Source organism: Pristiophorus japonicus, chromosome 15 (genome assembly GCF_044704955.1).
Source record: "Pristiophorus japonicus isolate sPriJap1 chromosome 15, sPriJap1.hap1, whole genome shotgun sequence".
NCBI lineage: Eukaryota > Metazoa > Chordata > Chondrichthyes > Pristiophoridae > Pristiophorus > Pristiophorus japonicus.
The window spans coordinates 125552947-125579328 of record NC_091991.1 but is presented as its reverse complement, the minus strand read 5'-3'; the positions used below and the strand labels follow the sequence as shown (position 1 = coordinate 125579328).

The following is a 26382-nucleotide window of genomic DNA, read 5'->3' as shown; positions in this document are numbered from 1 at the left end:
TTATCTAAATCCTTCATGATTTTAAACACCTCTATCAAATCTCCTCTTAGCCTTCTCTGCTCCATGGAGAATAACTCCAGCTTCTCCAGTCTATCCACGTAACTGTAATCCCTCATCCCTGGAACCATTCGAGTGAATCTCTTCTTACTTTCTCCAAAGCCTTCACGTCCTTCCTAAAGTGTGATGCCCAGAATTGGACACAATACTCCAGCTGGGGCCAAACTAGTGTTCCCCATAGTCTTGTATTTATTTTGCTTTCAAGTATTTATCCGATTCTCTTTTGAATGTTACTGTTGAATCTCTTTCAACCACCCTTTCAAGCAGTGCATTCCAGATCACCAACTCACTGTGTAAACAAATGTTTCCTTATGTCACCTCTGGTTCTTTTGTCAATCATCTTAAATCTGTGTCCTCTGGTTACCGACCCTTCTGCCACTAGAAACAGTTTCTCCTTATCTACTCAATCAAAATCATTCATGATTTTGAACACCTCTCTTAAATCTGCACTCAATCTTCTCTGCTCTAAAGAGAACAACCTTCGCTTTTCCAGCCACTCCACAAAACTGAAGTCCCTCATCCCTGGTACCAGTCGAATATATCTCTTCTGCACACTCTCCAAGGCCTTGGCAGCCTTCCTAACGTGTGGTGCCCAGAATTAGACACAATACTCTAGCTTAGGCCTAACCAGTGTTTTATAAAGGTTTACCATAACTTCCTTGCTTTTATACTCTATGCCTCTATCAGTAAAGCCAAGGATCCCATATACATTTTTAACAGCCTTCTCCCTTGTCCTGCCACCTTCAAAGACTTGTGTACATACACCCCCAGGTCTCTCCGTTCCTGCAACAATGAGGTGCCACACAAGAGGTTATTACACAAAAATAGGGCTCATGGGATTGGGGTAATGTATCAGCATGGACTGAGGATTGTTTAACAAATAAAACAGAGTAGGAATAAATGGGCCATTTTCAAGTTGGCAGGTTGTAACTAGTGGGGTATAAAAACATAGAAACATAGAAAATAGGTGCAGGAGTAAGCCCTTCGAGCCTGCACCGCCATTCAATGAGTTCATGGCTGAACATGCAACTTCAGTACCCCATTCCTGCTTTCTCGCCATACCCCATGATCCCCCGAGTAGTAAGGACTACATCTAACTCCTTTTTGAATATATTTAGTGAATTGGCCTCAACAACTTTCTGTGGTAGAGAATTCCACAGGTTCACCACTCTGGGTGAAGAAGTTTCTCCTCATCTCAGTCCTAAATGACTTACTCCTTATCCTTAGACTGTGACCCCTGGTTCTGGACTTCCCCAACATTGGGAACATTCTTCCTGCATCTAACCTGTCTAGATGCTTGTCTAGAGGATTGGTGCTTGGGCCTCCGCTATCTTTATCAATGACTTAGATGAGGGCGCCAAATGTAATGTATCCCAGTTTGCTGATAATACAAAGCTAGATGGGGAACTTGAGTTGTGAGGAGATGCAAAAAGGCTGCAAAAGGATATAGACAGGTTAAGTAAGTGGGCAAGAACAAGGCAGATGGAATATAATGTGGAGAAATGTTAAGTTATCCACTTTGATAGGTAAAATAGAAAAGCAGAATATTTTTTAAAATGTTGAGACTGAAATGTTGGTATTCAGAGGGACCTGGGTGTCCTTGTACATGAATTACTGAAAGTTAACATGCAGGTACAGCAAGCAATTAAGAAAGCAAATGGTATGTTGGCCTTTATTACAAGAGGATTTGAGTATGAGTAAAGACGTCTTACTGCAATTATATAGGGCCCTGGTGAGACCACACCTGGAGTATTGTGTATAGTTTTGGTCTCCTTACCTAAGGAAGGATATACTTGTCATAGAGGGAATGCAATAAAGGTTCACTAGACCAATCCCTGGGCTGGGGGGGATTATCCTACGAAGAGATTTTGAGTAGACTAGGCTTATATTCTCTAGATTGAGAGGTGATCTCATTGAAACATACAACTGGGTAGTTGCTGTAATGACATTTCCCCTGGCTGGGGAGTCTAGAACCAGGGGTCACAGTCTCAGAATAAGGCGTCGGCCATTTAGGTTTGAGATGAGGAGAAATTTCTTCACTCTAAGGGTTGGAATTCTCTACCCCAAAAAGCTGTGAAGGGTCAATCTTTGAGTATATTCAAGACAGAGATCGATAGATTTTTGAATATTAAGGGAATCAAGGGATATGGGGATTGTGCAGGAAAATGGAGTTGAGGTAGAAGATCAGCCGTGATCTTATTGAATGGCGGAGCAGGCTCGAGGGCCGAATGGCCTACTTCTGCGTCTATTTCTTATGTTCTTAAGTCTGTCCATTTTACCAGTGACTTTCTGAAGTTTGTTACAATCCTCCCCATTGTTTATTACATTTCCAAGTTTCGTATCACTTGCAAACTTTGAAATTATGCCCTGTGTACCCAAGTCCAAGTTGTTAACATATATATCAAAAAGAGCTAAGAGACAGTGAGCACATTACACATAATGGGACTTTAGAGCAGATCGTAACAGCAAGGATTGAGTACTGTAACAATTCTTGTATTGTAATGTGAGTAATCAGAACTTGCTCGTAAAACTGAGCAGCTAAAATAGTAACTAATTCCAGAATACATTCTGAGTAGCAGATCAGTATTATTGATATGTGTGACACAATCAACAATCTGGCATAGTTACAGGTTGGGCTTGTAATTGCAATAAACTGAGTCAAAAACTGACCTTGATGGTCAGTATGTGCTTGCTTCTCAATTGGGTAGCTTTGCCTCAGTAGATGATTACCCAGCATTGTTTTGATGGCCTACAAATTTGTCATACATTATGGAGAAATTTGCAAGTGCAGTATTTGTTTCTGTATTTTAATTATTAGAGTTTACATTTAAATAGAAGAATATGAAGACTATTACGTAGTGCTCTTAATCTTAAAATCTTCAAGTGTGAAATATTATAGGGGATCAATAATGGAATATTACCTGCTAGAAAAGAAAGTGCCGCAAGGTTTAGAGTTTTCCCACAGCAAAATTGAGCCAAATATTCCTGATTTTTAAATTGCTTTCCCCAAATGCTCAGTTGTTGAAGTACATGTGTAGCTGAGTGCTACAGACCAGAGGTTTCCCGATTTACTTCCAGTGGCTACTTCAACTGGGGTGGCTACAGTTGGCCTCAGCAGCCCTGAGAAAAAACATCCAATACTTCCACTCCTGACTCAGTGACTCCTGGTGGAAGTACACGGATGCATGTTTGAATAAGGACACTCTGTTGAATGGCCCACGAACACTCACCGTCTCGTCTCACACATGAAGAATGGCCACTTGGACAAGGTACGGGGGAACATCCAAGTGTTGTAGCAAGGAGGGGAGAAAATTGGCAGAAAACGAGTGCTTTAAACTAAACTTTATGTCTGACACAATCAATATGTTATGGTTATGTATATCATTTACTTAGCAATTTATATTGGGACTGATTTTTTCCATTGTAACATTTTCTGCTGGGAGTACTTTAGGAGGAGCAAAGTATAATTATTCTTAGACAATATTGTTTTGAAATGACAAATGTCCACTTATTTACAATACAATTAACCCTAAAATGGGGTGAAAAATCTGTGTCCAAGAAAATCTGTTATTCAGGATTTTAAATATAATTCACTCTGGACCATGGAAACATCTATTTCTCCATCTTGTCATAGAGTTGGCTTTGTCAAATGCACAAGATGTATAACATAAGTATATTAAATTAACGTAAAACTATTCTTGAATGTTTCTGCAATATGCGATCAATGCATCATATACGTAAAACCAACATGTGGATTATAATAAATAATGTATACATTCATTACTTTAATGCAATTACATTTCAGGATAAATAATCCAGCTGGGCACGGTGATAGTTTTAGCAACGCAGTACAGATTCTTGGAACACAGATTTGAATGCAGCCCAGACTAAAGTTGGAATTTGGCAATTTGTGAAGATTAATTTTCACTTCATCGAAAATGGAGAAAAAAGTGCACGTGAAATATTGTGATTCTGTGAAGCAAAGGAAAAGGTCTGTAAATCTCTTTATACAGAGCTTTGCCCATCAATGGCTGACAAAATTGGATTGGTGTCTATTGGTACAGCATTGTTCATGTAATCATGAATTCCCCGAATCAAACAATGCTCCTTGTGAACATTAGGTTGCTGCATTGAAATCCCAGCAGCAAGTGGTATGAGGCATTTCATCTTAAAAGATTACAAACTAAAATTGCAGTCTAAAGTACAAGGTGATCCTAACTAGCTTCCAATATATTTGGATTGTCTTGTGTTTTGGGAAGAAATGTAATCATAAAATTTTCATTTTAGTCTGTTCCTAAGATCTTTTCTGCTGGCCTGGATATCAGTGAGATGCATGGGAAGACACCAGAGCATATTGGGGAGTTCTGGAGAGCCATTCAAGAAGTCTGGTTGAAGTTGTACGGATCCAATCTGGTGACAATAGCTGCAATCAATGTAAGTGGCACAATGGTCTTGCAATTTAAAAATTATTCGCATAGATTGTTACCTAGCATTGAGATTGTATACATAAATAAATATCAAAAACACCAGTAAACTAGAATATGTAAAAATACTGATCCACATTCAGTTAAGAGTTTCATTTTCAGCGTCAATTTGAAGAATCAAGACCGGTTTTGAAAAGGAGGAGTGAATTCAGTAATGCTACCAACATTGTGAAGTAATAATTAACATACAAAATTGTGGGAGCAAAATCAACTAACGTTGTAAGAACATAAGAATTAGGAACAGGAGTAGGCCATCTAGCCCCTCAAGCCTGCTCCGCCATTCAATAAGATCATGGCTGATCTGATAAGATCGTACTAATATGGGAGCATCATTGACTAATGTACTTGTGTGAAAGCAACATCCATTAATTCAGTCATAGCCAGAGAAGCTCCAGCAATGGCTGCTCTTCCCGCCCACCCACTGCAACCTCTGGAGTCACCCAAGGATCTATCCTTGGCTCACTCCTATTTCTCATCTCTATGTGGCCCCTTGCCGACATCATTTGAAGACACGACTTCATGTCCTTATGTACGCTGACAACAAACAGCTCTACCTCCGCCAGCTCTCTGACCTCTCCTCTGCCTCTGTTTTGTCAGACTGCTTGTCCAACATCCAGTCCTGAATGAGCCACAATTTCCTCCAATTAAACATTGGGAAGACCAAAGCCATTGACTTCGGCCCCACCACATACTCCGTTCCCTAGCCATCGATTCCATTTCCCTCTCTGGCCACTATCTCTTGCTGAACCAGATGGTTCACATCCTCAGCATCCTATTTGACTCTGAGCTGAACTTCCGACTCTTTATTCTTTCCACCACAAAGACTGCCTACTTCTACCTTTGAAATATTGCTCATCTCCGCCCTTGCTTCAGCTCATCTGCTGCTGAAACTGTCATTAATGCTTTCGCTACATCCAGACTCTCGAATTCTAACGTTCTCCTGGCCAGCCTCCCATCTTCCACCCTCCATTAATTTGAGCTCATCCTAAACTCTGCTGCCCGTATCCTAACTCACACCAAGTCCCATTCACCCATCACGCCTGTGGTCGCTAACCTACATTGGCTCTCGGTGCACCAATGCTTTGATTTTAAAATGGGCATTCTCATGTTCAAATCCCTCCACAGCCTCACCGTCCCTATTTCTGAAACCTCCTCCAGCCTTACAATCCCGAGATCTCTGCGCTGCTCCAATTTTGGCTCCTTGCCCATCCCCCACTTCCTTTGCTCCATCATTGGCGGTTGTGCCTTCATTCATCTAAGCCCTAAGCTCTGGAATTCCCTCCCTAAGCCACTCCGCCTCTCCACCTCTCCTCCTTTAAGACACTCCTTTAAAACCTACCTCTTCGACCAACCTTTTAGTCACCTGTCATAATTTCTCCTTCTTTAGCTCGGTTCATGTCTGATAATGCACCTGTGAAGCACGTTGGGACGTTTTACTATGTTAAAGATGCTATATAAATGCAAATTGTTATTAATTCAACTGTGACATTACTGGAGTCCTTCCACCCTTGCTTGCTTTGGTGATTATCACTCACTGTTGCAACAAAATATTTCAAATCAAAATACAAATAGATGAGGAAAAAAACAACAGCAAAAAGATTAGACTGGAAGAGGTCACCTGAGATAGCTGGTCAGTCTAACACCCACAGCCATCTGTGTCCCTGTTGCTCCTGACCCACTGTTTGACTACACTTGAAACCTAGAACAATATGACAGCAACCAAGAAAACAAGAGTAAGTTGAAAGGAACAAGGCACTTTTGCTACTCGCCATCAAGAAGGTTCACCATCGCTGTTATACAGGACCTCTATGCAAATGTGTCAAACATATAACCATTACCTCCTGGTCGACCAGTGAAATCACCATATATTCTGTTTTCCAAATCATGGAGCAGGCCACCTGATCACACTTTTCCAGCGTGCCTTCCAATAGTGTGTCCTGATCCTCTGATGACAATAAATATTGTTATTATACACAACCTGGATTTTAATGCTGTGAATAATAGCACAGTTAGAGCAAATGACTTACTCGCTCTATCTCACCCAAGCACTTCCTGTTCTTTGAAAAATAAAGACAGCCTTACAAAAATGATCTGCCCTGTACTTAGCTATTAACACCATAACCCAGCAGGTCAATGCCTTGCTTTCAACACCAGTCTGCTTCAGTATTTATTTCACTGTGCCTCCTGTTCACAGCTACTTATTGTATATTGGACATTTTATTCTGAAAATCAATCATTATTGTTTTAAATATGTTGCTGTGGAAGTAACACAGTTGATGTTGTCCATTTCTGTCCATGTTTTGAAATTTGCCATTTCCATCATTATTCTAGGGAGCCAGCCCTGCTGGAGGGTGCCTTTTGGCTTTGTCATGTGACTATCGAATTATGGCAGATAATCCAAAGTATAGAATCGGACTAAATGAGACAAAGCTTGGAATTGTTGCACCATTCTGGTACATCCTCGCAAATTGTAGTAGTTGAATTTTACTTCTATACGTTGTATTGCTGCAGCAAAAATAAGAAGTTGTCTTGTCTTTCACTTTTGAAATGTATTTGTCTTCCACTATATATCTATATGATTTTTTTTCTTGCTGTCATCTTTAGATCTGTCTGTGAGTCTTTCTGACTCTTCTATCTCCCTTTCTCTGTAAGCTTGATGTCTCCTTTGCCATCCCTCTTCATGTTTCAAATTCTCTGTATTCCTGTACCTGTCCAATTCTTCCTCAGTCTCTTTCTTTGTGTATGTGTGTTTCCTTGTCTTGCACACACTTCATTGTCCTTTGCAGCACAGTAAAACATACACAACGCATGCACCTTTTAAACACTAAAGCAGAAAATCAGCTGTTGCAGTGTCCGTTCGAGCTGCAGCGGCTGATCTGCCCCAAGTGATCTGGTCAGGGAATTGCGCTCCATTCACTGATGTTCTCCCTGCTGGTCTCAGCTGCACTTGATATCTGGTACTGCTGTTTGGTTCTGGGGCAGGACTCTGTTGCAAATATTAAATTCTCATCTGAAGTACAGGATCTGATCTCGGAACAAAGTAACAAAACCAGGTAGGAGCTGCATCCAGGACTGAGAGTAAGGAGCACGTTAGGAGGTAAAGTGTAACTATGAACTGTGTGTGTTTGTGTGTGTGTGGGGGGGGGGGGCGGTGGCAGGGTTGGATGGGTAAAGTGACTGTAAACTGGAGGAGAGTGCCTTGGTGGGAGAATTTCTGTGGAAAGAGTTGAAGGGCAAGTGCCTGTAAGCTAGGAGTGAGTGCATCTATAAACTGGGAAACTTGAAGGAGATGCACGCGTGCCTCTGAATTGGGGGCTTGCAAGAGCAGGGTGTCTCCGAACTGGGGAGTGTTAGAAGGGAAAGTGCCTGTGAATTGGAGGGGAGAATGTCTCTGAACTAGTAGGGGATGGTATTATAGAGAGACAGCGGCCTAGAAATACATCCTGGGCAGTGGCGCAAAGCAGGTGGTATTGGATTGGCCACCCATTATACACAGCGCTTGATACTCAGTCCCATTGCAGTCAGTGAACTCAATATTGGGCAGAGTGTATTATGGGCAGCCAATCCGATACCGCCACTGCCCGAGACAAGTTTTCAGCCCAGAGTCTGTGAGCTGGGAGGCAGTTGGATTGGGAGAGTGTTTGAACTGGGGGTAGAGGAAGGTGCCTCTGTGAACTGGGAAGAGTTAGAGGATGAGAGTGCTCTTTTGAAATAGGAGGAATTAAGCTAGTGGGAGAGAGAGTCTCCCTGAAGAGGGCAGGTACGTACCTCTTGAAGGAAAGAAGTAATGGTTGAGGCAAACTTTAGGATGTGTTGGTCTGTTGAATATGAATAAATCTAATATCACTTTTTCCTATGATTTATAGAATATGAAAATCTATCAGATGTGATGTTATTAAAACTGTCATGAACCAGAATGGACAATTGCTGCTGTACTCCCCCCACACCCCCACAATCAGGGAGAGAACAGAATCTGGTTAATTTGCATACAATTTAAAATTTGCTGCCTACAGTCCTGAGCCTTTCATTCTTGTGGATTTTTTTCCCTACTTTAGAATTTGCTTTTTTTTCTTTGAGATTTTTTTCCGGTCCCTTGGTCTCCATTTTATTTCTCAATCTACTTCTACTCATCTGATATTTAAATATCTTTTTGTTTCATTTCCCAGTCCCGGTTTCAGGGCTGTATTGGGAGGGGAGTGGAGGAGAAGTAGGCCACGTATGGGAGCGGAGAGGCTGCGCAGGCTGCCAACTAACTGGGAGAAAAAATATATAATTTAAAAATGTGGAGCATACTAAACAAAAAAGCCTAAAATAAAGTAAATGATTTTAAAAAAAAAAGAAAGCAGGTAAAAATTGTCGAACATGGGAAGAGCATAAAAAATACTAAATGTATGTTTAATGTGACTTTTTGGAATGTGACTGGTCAGTGATGACTACATGGTCAGGCACATTATTGGATCGGCGCTGGCGGGACTCTCATCATCATCATCATAGGCAGTCCCTCGGAATCGAGGAAGACTTGCTTCCACTCTTAGCATGAGTTCTTAGGTGGCTGTACAGTCCAATATGAGAACCACAGTCTCTGTCACAGATGGGACAGACAGTGGTTGAAGGGAAGGGTGGGCGGGGAGTCTGGTTTGCCGCACGCTCCTTCCGCTGCCTGCCCTTGATTTCTGCATGCTCTCGGCGACGATACTCGAGGAGCTCAGCGCCCTCCCGGATGCACTTCCTCCACTTAGGGCGGTCTTTGGCCAGGGACTCCCAGGTGTCAGTGGGGATGTTGCACTTTTATCAGGGAGGCTTTGAGGGTGTCCTTGTAACATTTCCTCTGCCTGCCTTTGGCTCGTTTGCTGTGGACGAGTTCCGAGTAGAGCGTTTGCTTTGGGAGTCTTGTGTCAGGCATGCGAACGATGTGGCCTGGGCAGCGGAGCTGATCAAGTGTGGTCAGTGCTTCAGTGCTTCAATGCTGGAGATGTTGGCCTGGACGCTATAGTATTACAGACACACAACTTTGTAATGACATAAATTACATTCTATTTTATAAAATGTGACTCTTTGAACTATGCAAGTATTAAAGATGAATGGACTTTTATTTGTGGGATAAATATCACTAGAGCACATAAGCCTCTGGATAAATTGTAGTGATTTGTATTTCTGTCTCTGTAATCTCTTTCAGCCTCACAACCCCCACAAGGTGTCTGCGCTCCTCAAATTCTGCCCTCTTGAGCATCCCTGATTATAACTGCTCAACCATCGGTGTCCGTGCCTTCAGCTGCCTGTGGCCTAAGCTCTGGAACTCCCTCCCTAAACCTCTCTGCCTCTCTACCTCCCTTTCCTCCTTTAAGACGCTCCTTAAAACCTACCTCTTTGACCAAGTTTTTGGTCACTGTAATTTCTTCTCATGTGGCTCGGTGTAAAATTTATCTGTTTTGTCTTATAACAGTGCTGTGAAGCACCTTGTGAAGTTTGACTAGGTTAAAGGTGCTACATAAATAAAAGTTGTTGATTGAGTTGTGCTTTAGTTTTCTCTGTCATATCCTCACATTGTAATTGTTTTCCCATAGCCATTTAATTAAGTAGCTGAACTTTTATGCAGCTTTTTGGTTCAAGTTGTAGCTTATTTTTCATGTCATCATCAAAGGTTAAAGGACACCATGGTAAACACCATTGGAAGGAGGGCCACAGAACATTGTCTCCAGCTTGGGCTCCTGTACAGTGCTCCGGAGGCCTTGAAAATAGGACTTGTTGACCATCTGGTACCACAAGATAAAATGATGGCAACTGCTTTGAGTGTAATGTCAGAATGGTTGACTGTTCCAGGTAAAGCTAGTAAAGTGGTAAAATGAGTGCTAGTTCTGATGAATCTTTTTGGGGAAAATCTTATTTTATAATTTCTGCATAAAGATAAAGTAAAAAATTTCATATGAAAATAACTGCTGAAAATGTGCTGAGCATACTGGGAAACTGCTTTGTAATTGCTGAAAGCAGATTTACACAACAAGCTCTTTACAAATTTAGCCAAGGGTTTCATACAAATGGCAATGAGCCTTTAAAATGTCCATAATGTCATAACAGACTTATAACTCGAGCTCCATGTTCTTTGTGTGTAAATCATGTTCTGCATGCCCAAACTAATAATTGAACTTGGTTATAACAACTTGTTTTTTCCCCCACAGTTATTTACATCTGAGGTTCAAACAGAGTATAATACTACAACCTGTACACCATCAAGGGGCCATGAAGATTTTATCCCAAGATTGTACACTAAGAATCAAAGAACCTTGCAGCACAGATGGAGACCATTCGGCCCGTCGTGCCTGCACTGGCTCTTTGAAAGAGCAGCCGTGCTTAGTCCCACATCCCTGTTTTTTGTCCATATCCCTGAACGTTCCTCATCCTCATGTACCTGTCCAACTCCCTTTTAAAATTATTCACGGACTCAGCTTCCTCTCACCTTTTCAGGTAGAGCTTTTCAGATCCCGACAACTCTGAGTGAACAAAATTCTCATCTCCCTTTCGATCTTTTGCTAACGATTTTGAATCTATGACCGCTGGTTATTGACCCACTCACCAGAGGGAATAGTTTTTCTCTATCTAACCCATCAAAATCTCTCACAATCTTGAAAACCTCTATTTGGTCACTTCTTAACCTTCTCAGTGCCAAGGAGAGCAGTTGTGACTTCCAATTTCTCATAACATAAGAATTAGGAGCAGGAGTAGACCATACGTCCCTTCGCGCCTACTCTGCCATTCAATAAGATTATGGCTGATCTTCAACCTCAACTCCACTTTCTCGCCCGATCCCCATATCCCTTGATTCCCCTAGAGTCTAAAAAAACTGTCTATCTCAGCCTTGAATATACTCAATGACTCAGCATCCACAGCACTTTAGGGTAGAGAATTCCAAAGATTCACAACCCTCTTGAGTGAAGAAATTCCTCCTCATCTCTGTCTTAAATGGCTGACTTTGTATCCTGAGACTCTATCCCCCAGTTCTAAACTCTCCAGCCAAGGGGAAACAACCTCTCAGCTTCTACCCTGTAAATCCCCCTCAGAATCTTATGTTTCAATGAGATCACCTCTCATTCTTCTAAACTCCAGAAAATATAGGCCCAGTCTACTCAATCTCTCCTCGTAGGACAGCCCTCTCAACCCAGGAATAAATCTAGTGAACCTTTGTTTCACCGTCTCTAAGGCAAATATGTCCTTCCTCAGATAAGGAGACTAAAACTGTGCACAGTCCTCCAGGTGTGGTCTCACCAAAGCCCTGTACAATTGTAGCAGGACTTCCTTACTCTTGTACTCCAACCCCCTTGCAATAAAGGCCAACATGCCATTTGCCTTCCTAATTGCTTGCTATACCTGCATACTAACTTTCTGTGCTCCCTGTACGAGGGCACCTAAATCTCTCTGAACACCAACATTTAATAGTTTCTCACCCTTTAAAAAATATTCTCTTTTTCTATTCTTCCTACCAAAGTGAATAACCTCACATTTCCCCGCTTTGTGTCCTGCTCACAACTTACTTTCCCACCGAGCTTTGTATCGCCAGAAAACTTGGATACATTGCACTTGGTCCCTTCATCTAAGTCTTTATTATAGATTGTAAATAGCTGAGGCCCAAGCACTGATCCTTGCAGCACCCCACTAGCCACAGCCTGCCAACCTAAAAATGACCCATTTATCCCTACTCTCTGTTTTCTGTCCGTTAATCAATCTGCTATCCATGCTAATATATTAACCCCAACCCCATGAACCCTTATCTTGCATAGCAACCTTTTATGTGGCAACTTACTGAATGCCTTTTGGAAATCCAAATATACTACATCCACTGGATCCCCTTTATCAACCCTGCTAGTTACATCCTCAAAAAAAACTTTAATAAATTTGTCAAACACGATTTCCCTTTCATAAAACCATGTTGACTCTGCCTAATCATATTATGATTTTCTAAGTGCCCTGTTACCACTTCCTTGATAATGAATACTAGCATTTTCCCAACGACTGATGTCGGGCTAACTGGTTTGTAGTTCCCCATTTTCTTTCTCTCTCCCTTCTTTCTTGAATAGCGGGGTTACATTTGCTACCTTCCAATCCACTGGGACAGTTCTAGAGCCTAGGGAATTTTGGAACATCACAATCAATGCATCCACTATCTCTGCAGCCACCTCTTTTAGAATTCTTGGATGTGGACCATCAGATCCAGGGGATTTGTTGGATTTTAGTCCCATTAGTTTCACTAGTACTTTTTCTCTACTGATAGTAATTACTTTCAGTTCCTCACACTTATTATCTTCTTGATTTCCCTCCCCCCCCCCCCCCCCCCACTATTTTTGATGTGCTTTTTTTGTCTTCTACCGTGAAGACAGATGCAAAATATTTGTTTAAAGTCTCTGCCATTTCCTTATTCCTCAATTTAATTTCTTCTGTCTCCGCCTCTAAGGGACCAATGCTTACTTTTGTTACTCTGTTCCTTTTGACATACTTGTAGAAGCTCTTACAATATGTTTCCTGAGTGTTGTACCCAGAATTGTCCACAATACTCCAGCTGAAGCCTAACCAGTGATTTATAAAGTAATGATCTCTTTATTCTATTCCTTTATTTATAAACCCAAGTAACCCATATGCTTTTCGAACCACCTTAATAACTTGCCTTGCCACCTTTAAGGATTTGTGTATATGGACACCAAGTACTCATTTAATACTATAGCCATATCCTCTGCCTCCACATTAATATTTCTCTTTGGGTCCTTAATAGACCCAACTTTTTCCCTTAGCTTACCGCTTACACTTTTGATGTTTATAAGATATTTTAGGGTTCTTGTAACCTCTCCTTGCCTCTTGTATTAACTTTTTCAATTCCATCCTGTACTTTCCATAATCTTCCTAGTTATTAACTGAATTTTGCTCCTGACATCTGTCATAAGCATCCTTTTGCAGTTTTGTTTTAAGTTTTATTTCCTTTGTCATCCAGGGCGCATTAGCTTTGGATGTTCGACCTTTTCCCTTCAAAGGAATGTGCCTAGTTTGTACCTGAATTATCTCTTCCCTGATTTGCTCCATTACTGCTTTACCCTGCTTTTCCAATCTACCCATGCTAGGTCCCTTCTTGAATCACTGAAATTAGTTCTTCCCAGTTTAGCTCTTCCCCAGTTGAGCATTTTTATCTTTGAAATTACTTTAAACCGAATTATGTTGCGGTAACTGTTGGCTGGATGATCTCCGATTATAACACACTCCACTTGCTCTACTTCATTTCCCAGAACCAGATCCAACACGTCTTCCTTCCTTGTTGGACTGGAGACTGATTGATCAAGATAGTTCTGCACACAAATCAGGAATGACTCTCCTTCCCTATCCTTCGCTTTATGTGTTTCCCAAACTATATTAGGAAATAAAGTCTTCTAATATTGCTACTCTATTTTTGTTGCATGCTTTTGATGTTTGCCGACAAATTTGCTCATCTATCTCCATCATTGTTTGGAACTCGATTTTTTTTTTTAAAAACTCCCAAAAGTAACAGATCCCCCTCTGTTCCTCAATCCAAGCCAAATAGATTCAGTCCTAGAACCACCTAGTATATCCTTTTTATTTCGAACTGTAACATCATCCTTAATCAATACTGCCACGCCCCCCCCCCCCCCCCCGTGTGCAGTTTTGGTTTCCATATTTATGAAAGGATACACTTGCTTTGGAGGCAGTTCAGAGAAGGTTCAAAAGGTTGATTCCAGAGATGAGGGGGTTGACTTATGAGGAAAGGTTGAGTAGGTTGGGCCTCTACTCATTGGAATTCAGAAGAATGAGAGGTGATCTTATCGAAACGTCTAGGATTATGAGGGGGCTCGACAAGATGGATGCCGAGAGGATGTTTCCACTGATGGGGGAGACGAGAACTAGAGGGCATAATCTTAGAATAAGGGGCCGCCCATTTAAAACTGAGGTGAGGAGAAATTTCTTCTCTGAAGGTTGTAAATCTGTGGAATTCACTGCCTCAGAGAGCTGTGGAAGGTGGGACATTGAATAAATTTAAGACGGAGATAGACAGTTTCTTAAACGATAAGGGGATAAGGGGTGATGGAGAGCGGGTAGAGAAGTGGACCTGGTCCATGATCAGATCAGCCATGATCATATTAAATGGTGGAGCAGGCTCGAGGGGCCGTATGGCCTTCTCCTGCTCCTATTTCTTATGTTCTTATGAACATTGACATACATACAATTTAATACCTCCTTTGGTGCTTTTGCTATTTTGCTCAATCTGGTCCCTGCAATTTCTGGGATATTCAAATGTTACTGTTTATATCTTTCTGTCCTCTGATCTCATTTCTGCTCCTTTCTGATTCCCCTCCCCATGCAAAATTAGTTTAAACCCTCCCCAATAGTACTAGTTAACCTCTCAACGAGAACATTGGTCCCAGCTTTGTGCAGGTGCAACTCCTCCATCTTGTACAGGTGACCCTTCCCCCAGAACCGATCCCAATTCCCCTTCCCTCTGAAACCCTTCCTCCTGCACCACATCTCCAGCCACGCACGCATTTACCTGCAATATCTTCCTGTTTCTATACTCACTAGCAAGATGAGGCAATGTTTGAACTCGAGCATATAATTGAAACTAAAACGGACAATACTTAGTCATTATTTCCTTTTTTCTGCTCTTTCCTTCTGTGTTTCTGCATCCAATCCCCTATGTCCTAAATTGGCCAAAATCGTACTTCAGCCTGTTAGCCCATTCAGGCAGTTCTTTATGTAATGTACTCAAAGTCACAGCAAATTTGCATGTGCGGCTGTTGTGCGAGTTAATGTCTATCACTTTGGAAATATTTAGGTGATCATTTTTGTTAGTGACATTCAGATTACTGTTTGTGACCAAAACTGTCCACAGGTGTAGTAAAGTGCTTGTTGTAAAGGTAGTTGCAGAATTTTGCTGAGGTCATGAATCCTTCTCTTACTTTCCATGCTACATGCTTCCTGCAGCCTGCTATCCCAGTCTCTGCAGCTAGCGTTCTGTGTCAGCCACAGCTCTGGGGCAAACTCTCCATGATTCTGGCTTTTGCTTGGCACCTCTCTGCCATAGTGGAACTGAGATCAGCAACGTGGGAGATTGAAGTTGTGTCATTTCAATGGCATCATGCGTAGGTACTCCAATGAGCCAGTATATCAGCATGCTTTTACAATTGGGCTGTCCTTTATGAGCTGTGTGCTGTTGGAGTACTAAGTTCTTTTGTGTATCATTTTGTAACTTGCTGTCTGTCTGGTTGTAAAGTAGCAGGTTCTTCTAAAGATCTACTGTGTGCTCAAAATTGGGTCAATTCACTGAATGTGCCCAACTTGAATACAATCATAAGAGAAAAATGCCACGGTTCAATATTTGACTTGGCATGACATGGCAAGTTGGCAAGAAAATGCTTTTCTTCAATTTTTAATAAAAATGTAAAAAAGTGTTTACATCAATTGCAGTGATATGCTTTTTCTGTGTTTATATTATATTAATTGCAGTTAAGTTTTGTCTTGCAGATCTGTTACCATACTTTTGTTAATGATTGACTTTGCTTTGCAGATCATGCTCGGCAGATTACCAAGTCCATGATGAGAAAGCCGACACTCGATCGACTTCTGACTCACAGGGAATCAGATATACAAAATGTTGTTAATTTCATCAGCAAAGATTCCATTCAGAAGTCGCTCCAACTGTACATGGAGATGCTAAAAGAAAGAAAAAGCTGAGGACCTGTGTTCTTAAACAGGGTACTAATAAACCTGTGTACATGACTTGATGGACAGTAATTCCTAGGATTCTCCGAACAATTCACAATCCCATTTTTCTTTCAATTTGAATACTGCAAATAAGTTTAGCATATTCATTCTCTAATTCTATCACTAATTTTTTTACATCCTTTTCCAAAATGGCTTTGCAAAATGTATGCAATTTGTATCCTAACGCTCAGCGGTATAAAACCTGAAGGTGCCTAATTCTGATGTCGGGTTGATTGTGTAATTTAATCAAGCATAGTAAATTGCTTGTTGAATGCCTGAGTATTTTTAAAAAAGAAGTCATTTAAACACATTTCCAAAATGTGCTTTTTATTTATTTAGTCTGGGTTTCATACACTTTTTTTTGTTTTGTTGAAAAGCTAAATATTGTCTATACTATCTGTTTTATGGAGAACTTTTTAAAAAAAAAGTGTCTTTCAAATGAATTGCTTTAAAAAACAAATTGCAGTGATCTGGATCTACATTCAGAAACAATTCTACAATATAAATTATAATATGTCCTCCTAATAAGACCCTTTTAATTTTTATACAAACTTTGTCTTTTTGAATTATGTTAATACAGTGGTAGATTCGTAAGAGGATATAACAGCTGTTCAGAAGATGGATGTAACAACAGAAGGGGAGATTTGCAGAAGAAATCTGGGTAGAAACTAGTTAGATGACAAAGTGGTATGCAGCAATTGCTTTCATTTACATTTATATTTATATTGTACCTTTAAGTCGAAAAACATCAAGTTAATTCACAAAGGCATGAGGAGAAATGGACACCGAGACAAAGAAGCAATGATTGCCAAAGCTTGGTCAAAGAGATGGGTTTTAAAGAGTGTCTTATTAGGAGGACAGGGAGGTGGAGAGGTTTAAGGAGAGAATTGTAGAGCATATATGGGGTCTAGGTGGCTCAAAATACAGCTGCCAATGATGGAACAAAAGGAACAGAGGATGCATGATGCCAGAATCAGAAGAATGGAAGTTGCAGGGCTGGTGGAGTTAAAGAAGATAGGATGGGCGAAGCCATGGAGGGATTTAAACAGCCCAAACTATGTAGGCAGATGAACTGTTTTAACAAGTTAGAGAGGCTTTAGGAAATTGTCATGTAATCAGAGATAAAGTAGTCCGGGACAATGAGAAGGATGAGATAAAAGATTAACGCTTTCATAGAGCAAGTCAGTGTTTGCCACTACAGACAGTGTGTGAAGTAGATACTGTATTAGCTTAGATTAAGTAGTAACCTGGTAGTAAAAAAAAAAGTTTAGTCTGGGTGTGATTTTGCATTACGGTCAAAAATAATAACTTTAGGGCAGAAAACGTTATAAAAAAGAGCTTTAAAGAATATTAATTGAGAAGCAGTAATAGAAAATAAAACAGAAGAAGTTGAAATTTTAAGCAATGTGGAAAGAAAATATATCCTTATGAGAAAAATTCCAATATGTAGACCAGAGTGGCTAAATAAAGAATATAACCTGATTTAAACAAGTATACAGGATCAAAGTGTGAGGTATTAGTGGTAATCTCCAATACTTGATTATGAACTGGCTGAAAGTAGTTGTAGATGGTTCGGATTTGCTTGGAGATCGGTCATGAATGGTGTCTCACAGGCATCGGTCTTAGGACTGTTACTATATTAATGATCTAGATGTAAGTGTTGGGAATCACCTGCAATGACTTCTCTTCCCGCTCCCGCACTGTTACCTCTGGCATCCCCCAAGGATCTATCCTTGGCCCCCTCCTATTTCTCATCCACATGCTGCCCCTTGGTGACATCAGGTCAGGTTCCATATGACACCCAGCTCTACCTCACCACCACCTCCTCTATCGATCACTGCCTCTGATTTGTCACGCTACTTCCCTCCAACTAAATATTGGGAAGACTTAAGCCATTGTCGAGTCCTTGCTGCAAACTCTGTTCCCGAGCCATTGACTCCATCCCTCTGGCAACTGTCTGAGGCTGAACCAGACCGTTCACAATGTTGCCATCCTATTTGACCCTGGGCTGAGTTTTTTAAATGTATTCATTCGTGGGATATGGTATTGCTGGCAAGGCCAGCCTTTATTACCCATCCTTAATTGCCCTCAAGAAAGTGGTGGTGAGCCGCCTTCACATACTATGTATCACACTATGTTCGTCTATATTAAAAGGCCAGAAACAGGCTCATTCTTTCACCAAGTTTGCAGATGACACTAAGCTGGGTGGCAGTGTGAGCTGTGAGGAGGATGCTAAGAGGCTGCAGGGTGACTTGGACAGGTTAGGTGAGTGGGCAAAATGCATGGCAGATGCAGTATAATGTGGATAAATGTGAGGTTATCCACTTTGGTGGCAAAAACAGGAAGGCAGAATATTATCTGAATGGTGACAGATTAGGAAAAGGGGAGGTGCAACGAGACCTGGGTGTCATGGTACATCAGTCATTGAAAGTTGGCATCCAGGTACAGCAGGCGGTGAAGAAGGCAAATGACATGTTGGCCTTCATAGCGAGAGGATTTGAGTATAGGAGCAGTGAGGTCTTATTGCTGTTGTACAGGGCCTTGGTGAGGCCACACCTTGAATATTATGTACAGTTTTGGTCTCCTAATCTGAGGAAGGACATTCTTGCTATTGAGGGAGTGCAGCGAAGGTTCACCAGACTGATTCCTGGTAAGGCAGGACTGACATATGAAGAAAGACTGGATCGACTAGGCTTATATTCACTGGAATTTAGAAGAATGAGAGGGGATCTCATAGTAACATATAAAATTCTGACGGGACTGGACAGGTTAGATTCAGGAAGAATGTTCCCGATGTTGGGGAAGTCCAGAACCAGGGGTCACAGTCTAAGGATAAGGGGTAAGCCATTTAGGACCGAGATGAGGAGAAACTTCTTCACTCAGAGAATTGTGAACCTGTGGAATTCTCTACCATAGAAAGTTGTTAAGGCCAGTTCGTTAGATATATTCAAAAGGGAGTGAGATGTGGCCCTTACGGCTAAAGGGATCAAGGGGTATGGAGAGAAAGCAGGAATAGCGTACTGAAGTTGCATGATCAGCCATGATATTGAATGGTGGATGTCAAATTTTTTTAAAGCATTTTTTTCCATTTCGGATACTGCCTTACGCTCAGGGCCTGTTTCCACTAGCTGTAAAATTTCCCGAAGTAATTGCTGGCCAGTTGGTGGGCAAATAGCCCAACTCTGCGCCAGCGATTAGCTTTTCAATGGCCTGACAACGCGTATGTAAACAAACCGTAAGTTCTGGATTTAGCGCATGTGCAATTGCATTTGGAAATCCCAAACTGGCGGTGGATTTCAAAGGTGCTATGACGGCGAACTCTGAGAGTCGCTGACGTACCCACTGCAAAATTAGGGCCCTACGGCTGTAAAGCTCCTGAAATTAGTCACAAATTGGGTAGTTGGATTGATAGCTGCTGTGGCAGTAGGAAATGGAAGCTGATTGATTCCTGAGATGAAGGGATTGTCTAATGAAGAAAGGTTGGGCCTATACTCATTGGAGTTTAGAAGAATGAAAGGCGATCTTATTGAAACATAAGATTCTGAGGGGGCTCGACAAGGTAAATACAGAGAGGAAGTTTCCCCTTGTGGGGGAATCTAGAACTAGGGAACATAGTTTCAGGATAAGGGGTCCACCATTTAAGACGGAGATGAGGAATTTCTTCTCTGAGGGTTGTGAATCTTTGGAATTCTCTGCCCCAGAGAGCTGTGGAAGCTGAGTCATTGAATATATTCAAGGCTGAGATAGACAGATTCTTGAACTACAGGGTAGTCGAGGGTTATGGGGAATGGGCAGGAAAGCAGAGCAGACTTGAGGGGCTGAATGGCCTACTCCTGCTCCTATTTCTTAAGTTCTTATGATAGTACAGGGTAAATGGAAAAAAAATCTGGGAGGCACTGATCAGCAGAGATACACAGAGATCTGTTCTGTTACATTTTAAAATTTGCTGAAGTTATGTGGCCAGGTGATGAGTATAAGAGAAGCGTCAATCATTCAAAAAGATCTGGAAAAATTAAGCTGAAGAGATCAAGAACATCAGATAGATTTTAATATAGACTACTTGGTCTCCCATGCCATTGCTTCAGTAAGTCATATTGTACACTGTTTTACAATAGCTGAAGCATTAAGCTCAAGTAATCCATGAAGTAGTATTCTGTTTCTGAGGTGCAGTTGTGTTTAATGTGCCATGTCCCTTTAAGGTAAGAAAGTCTCAATTGATGTAAATCCTCAGCTCAGTACAAGGTTAATTGGTGTTGGTGAGGGAGATTTGCAGATCAGCAGGTGTTTCTCATTTCCGTTTGTATATGTCTTTCGTTATATCTGGTCACCTATATGCTTGCGCACTCTCTGTTTTTCTGCCTCACTCGCATACTATGCCTCTCTCCTTCCCTCACATACTGTGTCTGCCTCTCCTCACTCACTCATTCACACACTGTCTCTCAAAAAATAAGCCCTGGAACATAATTTTACTTTCAAATTTACCTCAAAAGAAGATTTCAAGGTTCATGCTTTACAAAGTTTTAAAGTCTCCAGGGAATATAAACTTTTAACTTGAGAAATATGAGGCTTTCAGTACTCTATAGATTACCCACAGAGAATGATACTGCTGAAAGCTGGGATCTTTACCCACCGTGAAGAGTGCACTACGCTAAGTATTTTAGGCACAGGTGTTTGCTAAGAGTTCTCGTCAATCAACAAAGCGAATTAAATAATTGGATATATCTCAATGGCCTTTGAGTCATTGCATCTTGCTGGAGAGACCACATCGAGAATATCGTGCAGTTTTCTGAGCTCTCAAAAGCGTTTGAGGGCCATCAGAATTGGGCAACTTGGATAATTCTGTAAATTAAGGCTATAAGCTGTGACAAGACTTGCGGAGCTGATCCTGTTATATTTGAGCAAAGAATCAGATGATTCAGGTCGTGATATAAATGTAAACAGGTTATTTGACTTGCAGCGTGAGTCCTGAATTAGACACAGATTTTAAATGATCAAGAAAGTTCAGATATGAGAAGATTGTTTTCCCTCCTAGGAGTATTCGATGTGTAAAACACATTGCTTGTAAAAACAGTAGATATTGTTATCAATGTACTTCTTCAAAAAGCAGCTGCATATTACATTTTGGAGAATAGATTCAAAGGCTGTAGTGATAATTATGAACTCATGATGAAATACTCAATGCTTCGTGTGCGGCACGGTTGAGCTGAATGTCTGCGGAGTGAAGCCTGATTATCAGGGAAGGGAGGATGGATGAATATTCTGGGGTTTTGTTACCCGGTGAGATCAAAGGATTATTACAGAACTTTTCAGGAGATTAAATGGATGGGCTAGTGTCCACGATGAAAAAGAAAGAATGGTTTGCATTTATATAGCACTTTTCACAGCCTCAGGATTCCTAAAGCACTTTACAGTTAATGAAGTAATTTTGAAGTGTAGTCACTGTTGTAATGTAGAAAATGCAGCAGGCAATTTGCGCACAGCATAGTCTCACCAACAGCAATGTGATAATGACCAGATAATCTGTTTTTTTACTGATGTTGATTGAGAGATACCAGCGATAACTCCCCTGCTCTTCTTCACAATGGTGCCACGTGATCTTTTACATCCACCCGAGAGAGCAGACAGGGCTTCAGTTTAATGTCTCATCCGAAAGACAGCAGCTTCAACAGTGCAGCTCTCCCTCAGTACTGCACTGTCATCCTAGATTTTTGTGTTCAAGTCTCTAGAGTGGGACTATGAACCCACAACCTCCTGACTCAGGTGAGAGTGATACCCACTGACCCACTGCCAAGGTAAACTGGTGTGTGTGTAAGAAATAGGCTCGAAAGGTATTGTGAATAGTGTGCTTCACTTTTTTGACTAAATCTTAGGACAATGTCCAGTTCTGGGGAAATTCTTATTCTAAACACAGATATGACAGTGACTTTCTATAATCTTACATTTCTAGAAGGATTTCACTGGCAAATTCCAAGTGACAGTGCACCACCTAATAATAAAAAAAATGACGCCAGTAATTATAAAATGGCAGTACATAGAGAAACAATTGCATGTGGTGCCTTGTGAAGTCAGCAGAAAACACTCTGTAGCTTATATGGTATTTTTGACTTTATTTATGTATGTTATAAAATATCATGCCAATTTAAGTTGGTTTTAATCAATGCTGAGGTCGTAGATTCAGTGACTTCTTTATGCAGCACGAAGACGTACCTCGACTGGGTAATGGTCGCTAACTGCACGGGTCTGTAAAGAAAGAACACATTGTTTCCATTTCTGCTCTCGCTTAGCTGTCTATCCACTGGCCCCCTTCACTTGGAGGCGGAGTGGGGAGAGCTGCAGATTTCTGTTTAACTATATGCTCACTTTGTACGGCCTTTTCAAGGTAAGGCAGATTTCCCTGATATTGCCGTTCCATTGCCTTGAGATAAAACACTTCACTGTACCGTAAGGGAATTTTTCATTTAATAACTTTTACTGGTGAAGCTTGCTTTAGAGAGAAACTGAGGTCAACTCTCAGTCAAAGCTGGCAGTTACGTTAGGCCTACGAAATGGGGGTTAAGCATGCTCTCTAACCAGATCTCCCGAGGCACTAGACAATGAGGTCATGGTTAATGGAAAGGATATTTTCTCAAATACCAATATATTCCAAAGTATTAACACAGAAAATAGGAGCATAGTAGGCCATTCGGCCCTTCGAGCCTGCACCGCCATTCAATGTGATCATGGCTGATCCTCTATCTCAATACTATATCTCAATATTGCGCAAGACATAAAAACAGATAGTAAAAGCTTTTACCGAAATATAAAACGGAAAGGAATGACTGAAGTAAATGTTGGTCCCTTAGAAGATGAGAAGGGGGATTTAATAATGGGAAATGTGGAAATGGCTGAGACCTTAAACAATTATTTTGCTTCGGTCTTCACAGTGGAAGACACAAAAACCATGCCAAAAATTGCTGGTCACGGGAATGTGGGAAGGGAGGACCTTGAGACAATCACTATCACTAGGGGGGTAGTGCTGGACAGGCTAATGGATCTCGAGGTAGACAAGTCCCCTGGTCCTGATGAAATGCATCCCAGGGTATTAAAAGAGATGGCGGAAGTTATAGCAGATGCATTCGTTATAATCTACCAAAATTCTCTGGACTCTGGGGAGGTACCATCCGATTGGAAAGCAGTTAATGTAACACCTCTGTTTAAAAAAGAGGGCAGACAAAAGGCAGGTAACTATAGGCCGGTTAGTTTAACATCTGTAGTGGGGAAAATGTTTGAAGCTATCATTAAGGAAGAAATAGCGGGACATCTAGATAGGAATAGTGCAATCAAGCAGACGCAACATGGATTCATGAAGGGGAAATTATGTTCAACTAATTTACTGGAATTCTTTGAGGATATCACGAGCATGGTGGCTAGAGGTGTACCGATGGATGTGGTGTATTTAGATTTCCAAAAGGCATTCGATAAGGTGCCACACAAAAGGTTACTGCAGAAGATAAAGGTACGCAGAACAGAGGAAATGTATTAGCATGGATAGAGAATTGGCTGGCTAACAGAAAGCAGAGAGTCGGGATAAATGGGTCTTTTCAGGTTGGAAATCGGTGGTTTGTGGTGTGCCACAGGGATCGGTGCTGGGACCACAACTGTTTACAATATACATAGATGACCTGGAAGAGGGGACAGAGTAGTGTAACAAAATTTGCAGATGACACAAAGATTAGTGGGAAAGTGGGTTGTGTAGAGGACACAGAGAGGCTGCAAAGAGATTTAGATAGGTTAAGCTAATGGGCTGAGGTTTGGCAGATGGAATACAATGTTGGAAAATGTGAGGTCATCCACCTTGGGAAAAAAAACAGTAAAATGGAATATTATTTGAATGGGGAGAAATTACAACATGCTGTGGTGCAGAGGGACCTGGGGGTCCTTGTGCATGAATCCCAAAAAGTTAATTTGCAGGTGCAGCAGGTAATCAGGAAGGCGAATGGAATGTTGGCCTTCATTGCGAGAGGGATGGAGTACAAAAGCAGGGAGGTCCTGCTGCAACTGTACAGGGTATTGGTGAGGCTGCACCTGGAGTACTGCGTGCAGTTTTGGTCACCTTACTTAAGGAAGGATATGCTAGCTTTGGAGGGGGTACAGAGACGATTCACTAGGCTGATTCCGGAGATGAGGGGGTTACCTTATGATGATAGATTGAGTAGACTGGGTCTTTGCTCGTTGGAGTTCAGAAGGATGAGGGGTGATCTTATAGAAACATTTAAAATAATGAAAGGGATAGACAAGATAGAGGCAGAGAGGTTGTTTCCACTGGTCGGGGAGACTAGAACTAGGGGGCACAGCCTCAAAATACGGGGGGAGCCAATTTAAAACCGAGTTGAGAAGGAATTTCTTCTCCCAGAGAGTTGTGAATCTGTGGAATTCTCTGCCCAGGGAAGCAGTTGAGGCTAGCTCATTGAATGTATTCAAATCACAGATAGATAGATTTTTAACCAATAAGGGAATTAAGGGTTATGGGGAGCGGGCAGGTAAGTGAAGCTGAGTTCACGGCCAGATCAGCCATGACCTTGTTGAATGGCGGAGCAGGCTCGAGTGGCTAGATGGACTACTCCTGTTCCTAATTCTTATGTTCTTATATTCCTGCTTTTTCTCCATACCCTTTGATGCCTTTTGTGTCTCGAAATCTATCTCCTTCTTAAATATATTCAGTGACTTGACCTCCTCCACAGCCTTTTGTGGTAGAGAATTCCACAGGTTCACCACCCTCTGTGAAAAAATTTCTCCTCATCTCGGTCCTAAATTTCCTACCTCGTATCCTGAGACTGTGACCCCTAGTTCTCGACTTCCCAGCCAAGGGAAACATCCTCCCCGCATCCAGTCCATCCAACCCAATCAGAATTTTATATGTTTCAGTGAGATCCCCTTTCATTCTTCTAAACTCTAGTGAATACAGACCTAATCAACCCAATCTCTCCTCATACTGCAGTCCTGCCATCTCAGGAATCAGTCTGGTGAACCTTCGCTGCACTCCCTCTATGGCAAGTATATCCTTTCTTGGGTAAGGAGACCAAAACTGCACACAATACTCCAGGTGCAGTCTCACCAAGGCCCTGTATAACTGTAGTAAGACATCCTTGCTCCTGTACTCAAATCCTCTTGCAATGAAGGCCAACATACCATTTTCCTTCCTAGCTGCTAGCTGCTTGCTGCACCTGCATGTTTGCTTTCAATGATGGGTGTACAAGGACACCCAGGTCCCTTTGTACATAGAGACTTCCCAAGCCATCACCATTTAAATAATACTGTGTTCTTATGTTTTTCCTACCAAAGTGGATAACTTTACATTTATCCACGTTATACTGCATCTGCCACGTGTTTGCCCACTCAACCTATCTAAATCGCCTTGCAGCGTCTTTGCATCCTCCTCACAACTCAATCCCACCTAGTTTTGTGTCGTCAGCAAACTTGGAAATATTACATTTGGTTCCCTCATCCAACTCATTTCTATATATTGTGAATAGCTGGGGCCCCAAGCACTGATCCCTGTGGTACTCCACTAGTAACTGCCTGCCACCCTGAAAAAGACCCGTTTATTCCTACTCTGTTTCCTGTCAGTTAACCAATTTTCAAGCTATGCCAGTAATTACCCCCAATCCAATGTGCTTTAATTTTGCACACGAACCTCTTATGTGGGACTTCTGAAAATCCAAATACACTACATCCACTGGTTCTCCCTTATCTATTCTATCAGTTACATCCTCAAAAAAACTCCAGTACGTTTGTCAAACATGATTCTCCTTTCATAAATCCATGATGACTTTTGTCTAATCCAGTTGATATTATCTAAGAATGCCGTTATCACATTCTTTGTAATAGACTCTAGCATTTTCCTTATTACTGATGAGGCTAACCTGTCTGTAGTTCCCTGTTTTCTCTCTCCCTCCTTTTTTAAATAGTGGGGTTACATTTGCCACCCTCCAATCTGTAGGAACTGTTCCATAATCTATAGAATTTTGGAAGATGACAACCAATGCATCCACTATTTCCATGGCTACTTCTTTTAGTACTCTGGGATGCAGATCATCAGGCCCTGGGGATT

General features: G+C 41.5%; 2 protein-coding genes across 2 annotated transcripts in view; one reads left to right on the top strand and one right to left on the bottom strand.

Annotated features, from left to right (window-relative positions):
* The window catches only part of eci1 (enoyl-CoA delta isomerase 1), a 29770-nt gene extending 11986 nt beyond the window's left edge, over positions 1–17784 (top strand). Inside the window, exons 4-7 of the mRNA XM_070900899.1 lie at positions 4345–4491; positions 6873–6994; positions 10183–10361; positions 16096–17784. Of these exons, the coding sequence (XP_070757000.1) occupies positions 4345–4491; positions 6873–6994; positions 10183–10361; positions 16096–16262 (615 nt within the window). The 3' untranslated portion in view covers positions 16263–17784. The remainder of the gene's footprint in view (positions 1–4344; positions 4492–6872; positions 6995–10182; positions 10362–16095) is intronic.
* A 4595-nt stretch (positions 17785–22379) lies between these two features.
* Positions 22380–26382, bottom strand: part of dnase1 (deoxyribonuclease I) — a 37781-nt gene continuing 33778 nt past the window's right edge. The window contains exon 8 of the mRNA XM_070856709.1: positions 22380–22532. Coding sequence (XP_070712810.1) covers positions 22479–22532 — 54 coding nt within the window. The 3' untranslated portion in view covers positions 22380–22478. The remainder of the gene's footprint in view (positions 22533–26382) is intronic.